This window comes from Stegodyphus dumicola, chromosome 5, assembly GCF_044657685.1.
Source record: "Stegodyphus dumicola isolate Sdum_Otavi_A_Nest chromosome 5, ASM4465768v1".
Classification (NCBI taxonomy): Eukaryota; Metazoa; Arthropoda; class Arachnida; order Araneae; family Eresidae; genus Stegodyphus; species Stegodyphus dumicola.
The window spans coordinates 105,967,851-105,981,604 of NC_140772.1; the positions used below are offsets into that span (position 1 = coordinate 105,967,851).

The 13,754-nt window shown below is 34.1% G+C and overlaps 1 protein-coding gene across 7 annotated transcripts in view; it reads right to left on the minus strand.

Moving 5' to 3' along the window:
* Nucleotides 1-13,754, minus strand: part of LOC118188578 (SPARC-related modular calcium-binding protein 1-like) — a 426,446-nt gene that overhangs the window by 108,609 nt on the left and 304,083 nt on the right. For 6 of the 7 annotated variants that reach the window (XM_085816954.1, XM_035359050.2, XM_035359054.2 and 3 more), the window contains exon 4: nt 13,490-13,543. In XM_085816954.1, the coding sequence (XP_085673080.1) occupies nt 13,490-13,543 (54 nt within the window). The remainder of the gene's footprint in view (nt 1-13,489; nt 13,544-13,754) is intronic. The other variant, XM_085816952.1, reaches the window with a different exon arrangement.

Consider the following 13,754-nt stretch of genomic DNA (forward strand, 5'->3'; position numbering starts at 1 on the left):
CCCTCACCGGGACTCGAACCTGGACCTCTCGAATATGCATCGAGTAAGTGTTCAATTACACCACGAAGGCATGCGGAAATGAGGCAAAAAATACCTTATAGATTATTTATCTTTTACCAAATGACAGGTCAACAATAAATTACTACTGAAACTTCGCTCAACGGAATCAGAATTTTTTAAAGCAAGGAAGAAAAAAAATTGACATTATATATGTTTTCCAAAATCTACGAATGAATCATAGAGTTTATTTCAGTTTTTACTTCAGCGATAAAACGATTTTAAAGTAAAACATAAACATAACATGACTATTTCTGAAATTTGAAGAAAACTACTAAAATATAAATAAAACGACAATAACGTTTTCGCTTAAACATTAATAAAAATAAAAATAATATGATTATAATTACAGCCCTTTCAAATTAAAGCAGAATTCTGTTCTAATATCACACGCTTCATTATTTCCAGGCCTAACATAAGCCTAATTTTCTCCGTGGCGTGAAAATTAGGCAGGAAATTTGATGACTTCGTTCAAGACTCAGTTAATTCTAGGAATATATCAAATTCAGAAAATGTCCATATTTAAAGAAATTATTCAGTCCTTTGATTTGAAGAAATTCAAGAATTATCTTTTGCCGACGCACAAAAAAATAATTCAATTTCAGTTAACATTTTGTTACTATAAATCCTTCTAAAATAAAATTATATGGTGCAAATGTTAAAAAAATATATCTAACTTTTTTTTTCAGCAAATTTAACTTTGTTTTTTTCCTCTTTTCAAAATAAGCTTAAGGACTATTATAAATATCTGGTTGTAACGAACGTTTCCCGCCAAAAAACGTTCTTAATAAAGTTATAAAAAAACATGAAAGCATACCTTTAGTGCGGGTAGTAATCACCACCCAAATCTATGATTTTCTGCCAACGTTTTGGCAGTTTTTCAAAGCTTGGTAGCCGTGAGTCCAAAAACAGATCGACCTCATTTTGGACGTCCTGTGCAGAATGGAAGATAGCGCCAGCAAGATGCCACTGCAGGTGTGGTAAAAGGTAGAAGTCCGAAGGAGCGATGTCAGGGCTATATGGTGGGTGTGGCAAAAGATCCCATTCGAGTCCGTACAGAGTCCAGCCGGTGAATGCAGACACATGTGGTCTTGCGTTATCTTGATGGAACATTACCTTTTTGTGCCAGAACTCAGTTCAACGTTTTTCCTTGATAGCAGCATCAACACGGATAGCATCTCGCTATCCGTGTTGATGCTGCTATATGCTACCTTACTATCGAAGATTTTACCTTTTTCCAGATAATCTTCGTGGATTATAACATGGCAATCCCACCAGATACAAAGCATGATCTTTTTGTTATTCAAACTGTGCTTTACGATGCTGCCGACCGGCTCATCGGGCGCAGACAACCCCCCTTTAAAGCCTGTGTTGTTGAAGTAAATGCACTTTTCATCACAAGTGACTATCCAGTCCAGAATTTTGTTCTTGCATTGAATATTCGAGCAGATTAGTGCAGGCCTGAGCACATATCTCCTTATCTGCTTGAGTCAGATCTTGCGGCACTAAGCGACTGAAAGTATACGTCAAGTTTATGCGATGCATAGCATGACTAATGGATGTGGCACTAACATCTAACTCCTTAGCAAGCTCTCGAGTGCTTACATACTTATCTTTTTCCACCAGTTCTCGCAGGCCGGCCTCATCAACATCAGCAGGCCGGTCAGAGCGCTCCGTATCTTGAATATCATAATCTTTGTTTTTGAACTTTTCGGTACCAAACCTTCACAGTGTCGTATGATACAACATTAGTACCTAAAACTATATACATGATTTGGTGACATTCTGTAGCTGACCGTTTGCAACAAAACTGGAAGTAAATGATGGTTCTAATCTGGTAGTGTGACAATTCCATTTCAGACACCTTTTATTTAATGATAACGATATTTTTCACAGATTTCACAACACAGTGTTCTAAAGCCTCTCTTTTTTTCAAATACCAAAAATCGTTTGACAAAATATGATTAAACACGCCAACGCGAACTGTTTGCGCAGATGGTATTTGCGGTGGCGGGAAACTTTCCTTAAAACCCGATATTATATTAGTCTATTAAATACAATTCGAGGAAAAAGTCATTTTCTTATCTAAGATTGCAAATATTCTTGTGGCTATTTTGAAATAAAATCATGTTACCTTTTTCTTTTATTATGTATTAAAATTATATTGCTTAGCTCTACGGAAAGGCGTTTATTATTTATGTGGAGTAATGGTACTGATGTTTCAATATTAACTTTAAATTTCTGAATGAAATTTCATATTCTGTTTATTTAAGAAATTATATATTAGACGAAAGAAAATTAACTTCGAATGCATGTACTGTGGCACAGTATGACTGTCGTGTATTTTTACTACTTGATACTTATGATGATTGCCATGAGTGCTAGATTTATCAATGAAAGAACATATTTTTATTATTCACTTATGAAATTATGACAGAAGACTTCTCTTCTGCTTCTTGGGATGATATAATACTTTTTAATAATTCGAAAATCGTATTAATCCTCCTGTATCATTTCTCTTTTTACTATTTTTTACAAACTCAAAACAAACTTCTTTAAGTTTGATGCAAACCTAAAGAAGGTACGATGAATAAAGCTGAATATATAAACAAGTGGTTTAAAACTTGGGTATCAGTTATATTATAAACTACAAATTCTAAAATGCATGTCTAATTTTTTACTTGCAACAACTCATTTAGATAATGAGAATAAAAATGCTTTTGAATGTTTAACCACTCCGCGTATCTCCAAGAAAACCATGAACATTTGAAACCAACCCTTATGCATATAAAGTGCAATAATTATGAATGGATAACTCGTGGAGCTTTAAAATATTGTGTATACTTCTTGGCTCGTTATGCTACGTACTCATATATGATGTGTGAGTAGGATATTCAACGTAGAGTTTAGTTTACCAGTGTTTACCAACAGGAAGATAAACACGTACTCCACGGAGAAAATTAGGCTTATGTTCACAGGGTCAACACTGCATAAAATCGACGGTGCGTAGGATCAACAGTGTGTAGCATCGACATAGCGTTAAATCAATAGTAGCATACGATCGGGACTATGAAAAACAAAAATGCTGGTAATTATCCAATACTGAGTATGAGGATTAATGCGTATTTGTCACACGCACAGACAATGCTTGAGGAGAGATTCACAGACATAATTCATTGACAATGCACGAGGATGATAGCGGCATTTCATTGACATTGATATAACACTGACACAGCGTCGATTTAATTCTGACTTCGACACTTGAGATTGGGCAGGATCGACTACGGAATGCAAGAGACATTGGCATGACGCAAACAATGTTATAATGAGCAGGGAATAATAATAATAAGGGAAACAATTAAATTATTATTTTTTAAAAGTATTTGCATAGGATCGAAACCAGCATTTAAGCTGCCCTATCGATTGCTAGCCCACGGGCAAGATGTCACTCCTACGCATTGTTGGCCCAATGCCTCATTTTCGAAACTTTTGTAGCCTATCAGCAAAAACGTTTTACACCAAGGCCTTGTTGGCAAAGAGAAAATTCCTTTACTTTTCCTTTCGCATAAAACTGCACATCAATATCGGTTTACTAACTACATTAGCAAAAAGGAGTAATTGCTTTAAATTACTTCAGCGAAAAAAACTACCATCTGACCTCAGTCTGGAGGAAGGAATTTTCGTCGGGCCAGACATTAGGAAATTAATTCTGTATAAGAACTCTGAACTTATCATGCATGAAATTAGAAGGGGGTTATGATATAAAAGAATGTCATAAGTAAGTATTTTTTTTTGCCAAGAACCCTATCTAGCTGTAGTCGAAGATCTCCCGCAGAAATTAAAATCTTAGGCTGCTTAATGAGTGTTAAACTTTACTTTTTAAACTCACACTTAGTCTTTTTTTCTCATAAAATCAGCACAGCGAGGAGCAAACTCTAGGTTTCTGCATTAAAGAGACGGGGAAAAGATATCACAGCCGTTGGAATGTTAAGAGGACTACAAATAATTGATGGATGTTGAAGCCCAAAAGTTCAGAGGCATCGCACAACAAAAGAAGAAACCCAGCCAACAAAAGAACATAAAAGACAATGGAAGATCTTTGACTTCGAATTTTTCGTGTACAAACAATTGCATTTTAATGCCTTCTATAAATATGTATGTAATGATACAAGAAATTTTAGGAAATACCTAACAGTTTTTCAGTGAAATATTATTTTTATTTTTTAGCATAGCAACACATTTCATAAAACCACAGCAGCTCGTAGTAAAAGATGGTAAAATACGCAAAGAAGAAGAACAGCTTTAAAATCTAAAACTTCAAATACTACAGAAGAAAAACGAAACAAAGCGAGGCTGGGATACATGGCTGAGTTCTTCGAATACATTTAAAATGGCGAAGTTATTTTATTCCTCAAAAGAGGGACGTAATAATCGATTATAAAAGTTTTGGTGTGAATATCATTAGATAAAAGATTTCTGTATTATTTTTCCTATTACATATATATAAGTGCATGTATTACTTATACTATATGAAAATACGATATTCATCAATTCTGAATGATGCACTTCAGAAAGATTAGTTATAAATTTATGGCTGTGCTTAAACAGAAATGATAAATAGCTAAATTAAGAAGGTATTTAGTGATTATTGCAAATTAAAATTAAATATCATTAATATAAAACGAAATACACCGAAACAGTCAAAAAATCAGTACATGCATGTGTATATAAGATTTAAAATATTATCCAGCTATGCCATAAAAATTTCAAGAGCAGTACAAAAATAATTAAAACAGGTAACGGAGTTTAACAACAGCTCTGGAGCATTCCCGAATATGGACTATATACATTTAAGGGTAAGAAACTTTACGGATGCAAGTGTATGTGTGTGTACAACTGTTAAGACTTCTTATAGACTCAGAAATTTAAGGGTCAAAATGTGTTTTATGCACACACACACATGTACTATATACACATGAAACTTTTAAGCCTCGATTTAATAGTCCTTATCTTGCAATGCTTCGCAATTAATGACTTCATTAACTGTTTCACTTTTCCTATTCTAATATATATATGTTACCGTGAAAGACCGAAATTGGAGAATGTCGACTTTCACCGGAGAATGTCAACATTCACCAAATGCGTCGGTGAAAGATCGAATATTGCATTACATTTTTGTACATTCGGACCCTCACCGCGGCATATGTCGACAATCACAGATATGCTCTGGTTTAGGTCGAAAAGAGAGGTCATAAAGTGTCATAATAGTTTAAGTTGTTGCAATAAATAAGACTTGAATCACATAATTTAGTAAACTTTTTATTACTATTATTTTATTTTCTCACTTAGAACGTACTGTATAATTAAGTAAGTTTTTAACTTCTATTATTTTCCTTTCTCATTTTGAATGTACTGTGTGTTTTAAGTTCTTATATTCTTAAGTTCTTATTTTGAGTCTCAAATGCGTTTTTTCGTGGCTGAATTACACAGAAGAAAATATAATGTTCTTATATGTTCAACATTCATCATTAGTACATGGTGAATGTCGACATTTACCGGTGTAAGTAATTAAGAATATTTGGAAAATATTTCGGACATACACCAAGCGACTATGTGAATGTTGACATTCACCGGATAAAGTTGACATTCTCCAGATTTCAATGTTTTATAGTAACATATAAATTATATAACTCTTGGGAAAGTCCAAAAAGAATTTTTTAATTTTATTAATTTTATTATATTGTTACGTTTTTCCTATTCTTCTGACACCAGTTGTTGCGTTATTTTCTTCCTTCACGTTCGTACGGGGTTTGCAGATTTGGAGTGAATAACGACGACACTTGATGAATATCGAAACACACTTTATTTAACCAATATTAATCAGGACAGCTTCAAAGTCACTTTTTACAGTCGTCGAAGATCTACTATAAACACGCTGGAACGATCAGCGACACAGCCTTCACACTGTCAGGCAATAACGGTGGAGATAGCTTCTTGCAAAGCACCCGATTCTGCTTGGTCGTTCTCGGAACTCCACGTACTCTCGAGACTCTCCACGCTACAACTCGCGATGCACTCGACGACACTGACACACGAGCACAGCTCCCGACTTCTTCGGTTTAGTCGTTTCCGGAGTTCAACACGCTCTTTCGACGATGCACTAACCGCGAAACACTAAGAGACTCCTTTGGTGAACTCGACGACCCACTCGGCACTCGTAGCCCGGCTTTCAACTCGATCGACTCCGCACGGACTGACTCACTAGACGAGACACACTCTCGATACTACTGACTAACTGCGGACCAGCAGGGTTTATATAGCTTTCGGCTTGTGTTCGAGAACATTCTGGGATAAACCGGTAAGAATTTGTTCCAGAAGGTTCTCCATACGTTCATGGTATATCGCCAATATTGTCGCCGAATGGATGATTGCAACCCTGCCTTCCTTTGTCATTTTATGGCAACCCTAAAACTGTTTTGCGGGGAAGCCATCTTACCGCGCCTGTACATTTCGTAACAATAGTATATATATATATATATATATATATATATATATTCTCCTGCACTGCTTCTCAATTAATGACTTCATTGACTGTTTTACTTTTCCTATTGTAATATATATATCAAAAGTCTTTATATGGACAATTCAGATTTTTTAGCAATATTACTACCAGAGGATCGAGAGGAGGTGATTCCAAAAACAAAATTTTTTTTTTCTTCACAAGATCTGAAATTAATTATTAAAAATCTTAATTCTTACCTTGAGCATAAAGAATTCGCTAAGAATGCCATAAAACTTCTTCATACCTTTAAGAATACTACCTTATGGAATCTGATTAAAATAATAGATCAACATTCTCAATGTTTACAAATAGTTAAAGATCTGATTATTGACTTTTGCAATTTTAAACTAAAGAATAGTAATTTTTTTCACAAAAAACTTTTTTGTACTGTACAGTTCAAGCACCCTTATTACGATCAACTAAAAATACCAAGCATTTAAAAAAAATATCAACACTTGCTTCCTGACCAACAACTTCAAATTAAGCCCTGTTTTAAATTTGAAAAGACCTTAGGTCAAATAGTTATCAACCACTACGTTGTACAAGTGTGTGTATGTGTATTTAATTATGGCAAAGCACACTAGGGCTATCCTACGTTGTACAAGAAAATAGCATATGTAATTGTCAACAGCCTATTTACAATAAATATGTCGATCTTTTCCACCAACATGTTATTACTGGAGATCTCAATATCATTGAAGACTTAGAATTGCGAGCCCTTTTGCAACTTGGCACCAAATTTCGTCCTACTTTCAGTATTAATAAGCACTTTTGCCTCAAACAATTCAATCAAGATCTTGATAAATTTATCATCTTAGTTAGTAATAAATCCAATTTACCCACTACTACTTTTCTTGAATGGAAGGCTGCACTAATTAAAGAATTTCAACATTTACTTTTCAAGTCGCCTTATTTCAACTTTTTGCACAATAAAAAGCAAATAGATAATCTTATTCAAAAACTGCAAGATAACAAAGATTGTCATAACAAAGATTGACAAAGGCAGCAACAATTTTAGTGTTATTTGAAAAAGGTTTTACTTCAACCTTCTGCATAATGAATTAAATAACAATTGCACTTACCAAAAAATTACTACCAGCACTAAAATTCTTCTCAATAAATTTAACGCACTACATAAAAGACTAAAAATACATCCCCGGAAAAATATAATAACAGATTTGCCAATCTCTATGTACTACCAAAATTTCATAAGTCTCCGATTAAATTCAGGTTCATTGCTAATAGTACCAAAAGTTATCTTAAAGAAATAGATTATCTTTTTGCACAAAAACTTCGCCTAATACGTGACCTAATTAATAACTATGATCTTAAGGATCTACATTGAAACTGAATGATTTCAAGTAACGAACTGGTTCTAAAAACTATAAATTCACTTAAAATAGACCATATCCAATGCTAAAACCTCTATACTACTTACCACTTAAAGAAATATATACAAGCTTACTTGCTCTACCGGATTTATTTCCTCAAATTTCTACAATAGTAAGTACCGAAAAATGGCAACTTTTTCTCTCATGCGTGCTTTTCAATAATTTTATTCAATTTAACAATAGCATCTTTAAACAAATACAAGGAATTCCAATGGGAGGTAATTTTTTAAGTTCTGTCTGTGAATTATTCCTTTTTACAAAAGAATTGACCTTTGTCCGTTCACTCAGTAAAGAACATAAATTTTACCAACACATCTATCGTTATATTGATGATGTCATTGCCTTTAACAACTACAACAAAACAAAAGTTGCTAATATCTACCCTACATGCTTAAAACTAAATAATACAAATATGGTGCAACATAATGTAGTCTACCTTGACTTACATATTATTTATTACAATTTTATAAAAGTTTACGACAAAAGAAGAGAATTCAATTTTTCTACACTAAAATTAACCAACTGGAATTCAAATATTTCCAAAAGAGTCATCATAAACACAATTTATTCACAGCTACTTAGAATAAAAAGAATATGCAATACCACAAAACACCTTCAAGAAGAAATACTATACTTCGTGACAATTTTCAAAAAATAACCTAATTCCTCAAAAAATAATTAAAAATACTTTAAAAAAAGATCGCATTAGTCTTACCAATTTTTAGATTTTTTGAGTTAGACAGTGAAGTTTTATACTTAAAGACCAATGGGACGGTATAAAGTGGATGGCTGATTCAGAGAATCTAATGTAAAAATGTACAGATAATTCTTGTCACTACGTTTTCTTTCCTCCAAAAACTTTTGGCACAATACTTTTAATACTATTGTTTAAATAGTTTTAAATTACTTTGATGGCCAATTTTACTTTTATTAACAAATCGGGCCTTTTCATTTTTCATTGTAGCTTGATCTCCCTCTAGCTTGAAGAATTACGACTTTTATTAACAAATGACAGTTTTTTCCTTTTTACTCTTACTTTTGTGGGCATGTTGAGTAATTTTAGCTGAATTAGCCATTTTCCTATTTAGAAACAGTTTTATTCTTCAAATAACTTGACTGACGCTATTTTGAATTCTTTCCACGTCTTTTCGAGTCTTTCAACCTCTTTTTAGGTCTGGGGGCACGAGTTCCCGCTAACGGACAATCTAATCGCATTGGCTATTGCCCAGTGACATTGTTTCCCCCGCCTTACATCACACGACGAGTGGGATGGCGTTGAAGGACACAGAGGGGTACTACAACCCCTTCTCCACTTTGCTTCACAATCAAGAGGACTGCATAGCCACATGTCTGTTTTTTTATGTTCTAAAAAAAATTCTTGGTCTTAGCAAGACCCACTGTGTTTGTTTTCATTTAAATTTAATTTCAGATCTATAAAATTTATAAAGGTTTAATTCTTTAAGCTTGCAGGTCCAGCCCGTACGTTATTGTATAGTTTGACTAATAGCAGACCGCTATTTATTTTATTTTAATTATTGCTGTACATCGGAGTTGCTTTTACATTTTTTACACCTTAATGTGTCATTTTGTGCGGACGCGTCGGGAAATTGGAACAGAGAATTGAGACTATAAAAAAATGTTTAGGACAATTCATCTAATTATAAAAAATTTTCGTAACACAAAAGTTTCAATTGTCTGTTTCGGCGAAACGCGTAATGGAGTTAGTTTGGTTCGACGTTTAACTAGAAATTTCCCTTGAAAAGCCAGGTTGGAAGTCGAATTGAGCTAATTTACCATTTTCCGCTTTATAATTTTTATAATTTTATGTTTTTCATATGTTTTTATTTGTTTTAACTTGTTCCATCGATCGGTTTTTTTATATGTGTTAACTTTTCACTTATCACATCGATAGGTTTTTTACTGTATTTTTTGCCATTTACCTGTTTCCAACGATTAATATTTTACTGTGTTTTATATTCTACTGTATTTCGCGTGTAGCCTAATTTTTCGCCTTTCAATGTCATTGTTTTTTAAAAAATACTGTGTTGAACTATTTCTTGGAGCCACAGCTCCTGGTAACTTTTTGGCGAGCTCACTACAATTTATTTTCTTCTCATTTCCTTAATTTTGCAGCATATTGCGCAAAAAAATTTTTAAGACCAAATAGGTCTTTCCGCACAGTACTTGCTACCTAGCTTTTTAACTATATATATACATATATATATAATTAGTATAAAAAGCAATTATTTTATTCTTTTTGAATATGACTGTGGCAACCGAAAGACAGATGATCTCGCAGAGAGGTCGTTTTAAAAGAAAAAGGGAGTGTAATTTCTAAAGGCAAAGGATATTTTGAAAAAAAAAAAAAAAAAAAAAATTTTTTTACTGCTGAACTTTATGCAATGTAAATCAGAAGAAAGTGAAGTTTAAAAGTTAGAAAACTATCAACAGTGTTGGCGTGGATCTGAGAGAAATAAAACTGCAAGTTGGCTTACGTAGCCTGGTCATACTGGAAAATCAAATAACCGCAGAATTTAAGAGAGAAGTAAAGAAAATTAAAAGTTTTTCAGATTGTAAAGTCATACCAGAAGGTCTGCTAAGGTTTTTATGCTCTCGCTGAGCAATTTACAAGGAAATAATCCAAGAGCAAGGTTCCCAATTTGCTCTTGGACTCACTCCTGCTAATACAACATTTTTTTTTTTTTTTTGTCTTTTCAGCTTTATTATTAAGCATCGCTTTTTTCGTACTTATGTCACGTACAATTCAAAGGCAGAATAAAAATATTTAAAAGTTGGATAGCGGTACATGTTTATAATTTCCAATACAGCGTTTGCTGTCTTTTCTCAGTACATCACATCAGTGTTTAGTTTTCTTAGTAAGATGGCTTATGAAACTTTTCTTTTGTTGCATGCACTCTTGAGATGTCCTTGAATCCACAAAAAGAAATCGAGACACGGCAGATCAGTTGATCAGAGGAAAAGGGTTCAAGGTAAGACCACCTCACTCAATTCAAGGGTCTTGGAAATTTGACATCCAGATAGTTCTTTGAATCTTGTTGAAAATACGCTGATGTTCCTTTGTTTTGAAACCGCGTATGCCACCGGACTGCTGCTGGAATTCTGCTTCTTCAGTAATTCTGGCAATACCTCTTATAAAAATACATAGACATTCCAGCCGACGAAACCGATTTGACATAAGATTCGGCACAGTCAGACAGTCAAGGAAGATTGAAATCTGAACATTTACAGAGAATCGCCACTGACGTGTTACCTCCGGGTGCACTCTCACTTATATATATAAATTGTGTTAAGCTCCTACATTATCCCAAGTGAAGGTGACTTTGTGACTCTTGTGAAAAGAGCCTTTGCCGAAAACACAGCTGCAGGAAAGCGTGTGAAGTCCTACAAAGATGATAATCCGCAGTGATGAGGACTTGTCTTGTTATGGTTATGCGCGCAACTGCATCTAGAATGTTCTTTTACATAGTATTCTTAACACTTCTTGAAAGAGCTGCATTACATATGGTAGTGGGAAATGGTCTCTAATATCACAAATGGCAGTGAAAGCCAGAAATGTTTCATGATTCGGCACCCGCTTATTGAGAAAGCACGCTCTGTATAGGTATTGCACTTTCCATTTCCCTACGGCAGTTTCAGACATAATATGTAAATTGTCTTTATCGCCATTCGTATTCCATGTTCCATCGTCTCAAAAGCTCAAAGTGCGAATGGCGGTTTATGCAAAGAATTGTGCTTTTGTGCTCACGGAACTGCTGCGACTGGTGAATAAAAGAGCACTGTAACATATTTACGTTCCATTTTTTGACCATACATTCTATAAAAATTTATGACCCATTTGATGTGTTATACCACTTATTAAGGTTTGGCTAAACTTTTTTTTATGTATAAATGTAAAGAAATGTTAGATACATAGATATAACATCTTTTACCCATATGTGGTACGCTTGCTCGTTTTATTTGATTTTTCTTTCTCGTTACTCAGTTCAACGGGCTATGCAGTCATCAACTCAAGAAAAAGGTACTACAAATTTTGCACTAAAATTCTGCGGGATGTGGTCATATTTATTTGAAGCAGTTTTTAACCATCCTAAAAAATGAATCCATTTTAAATAACGTTTCTGAAATTTTGCAAGCTTAACTTTTGAGCCCACGGCTACCTATTCTGATAAGTCTGGCTACCCTTAATAACTGAGCCATCGAAGTCCGAAGTTTTGAGAATACAATCTCTTCCACTTTTAAGAAAATGATTGTTTAAATGAAACGTGACTGAAGATTCTGTTCAGCAATGAAAAAAAAAAGACTTATATGTATAAAAATAAATAATTAATAAAAGCGAAAAAATATTATTTATAATACGCACACGCTGTTTACATTCTACACCCGTTGAAAATATTGTCTGAAACGTTGTGCATTAGGATAACAACAAAAATAAATTTCACCAACTTTTTACAACCTGTCTTACTTATACTACATAGTTTACATAATAGCAAAATACAGTTTTCCACCCTGTTCTTCTATTTTTCTCCAGTGTTCTGGGAGTTTCGTTATATCTTGGTGAAAATAGGATGGCGGTGTGCTGTCAAAGAAATCTTTAAGGTTGATTATCACCTCCTCAAGAGAACTGAATTTATTGTCACGAGGAGAGTTTTTCAAGAATTAAAACAAGTAGTAGTCCAACGATGCGAGATTCGAAGAGTATGAGATTCATTACTCGCAAAGATTCTGCGACAAGCGAGTCCCTTTCTGGCTACTCAGCAGATGATGAGTCAGATACACTACTCAGCAGATACACGGAGGTCCTGTCAAGATTCTTGCGCTCGAGATAATCGGGTATCCGACTTTCATGCATGCACTTGTAACACATTTGCTTCATTTACCACCATCGATTTGGCGAAGCTAAAGGGTCTCTGCAACCTCTGGAATAGTGTTTCGGGGTTCTGATTAATGAGATCAAGGTTAAAGCCTTCTACTACAAACCTCTGAAACAACGGTTCACTGTCCATCTTGTAGCAGCATTATCCCCGTAGACGTAGCAAATTTCCTTTCCGATGGCAGCAATGCTCGTTTCTTCTCTTAAAAATAAATTAATTAATAGATAAAAAGTTCGTACGTAATTGTTCAAATCGCCCATTTGCAGCGCTTGTCTTAAGAAATTAGTGAGGCTAACACAGCAAGCAGACAACCAAAGCGAAAAATGTAGGTACCCTTTTTATACTATAGAGCGGTTGAGAGAAATATATGTGCGTTATCTACGACTTTGGGATGAGCCCGCTGGCATGCGCAGACATACTGCAAGACTTTTTGTACAACCTAAGATCTGAATTTAACTTGATAATGTTTAATTTCAATATATCATAAATGTGACGATGTAATAAGAAAATACAGACATTGCTGGGAAGAAAAATTTTAAGCACTGCGAAAGAACACTGTTTAAACGAAGGAGATGAATGTTTTTTACCTTTCCTATTTTTCTTGCCTCTAGAAGACCGTCTTCTAGTTGATCTTCTTCCTGCTATAAGAAAAAAAGCTAAATGAAATGAAGATTCAATAAAGTTACTGTTATTTTTTCATAATTATTGCATTCAAAATAGTAATTAATCCATGGAAATGTAGAAAAATTACTAATTATCAAATAACAAGTGCTCATATATATATAAATAACGTCATTAAAAGTCTTCTTGTAAGAAGCTTAAATCTACATATGCTTTTTTCCTTTAATTCTA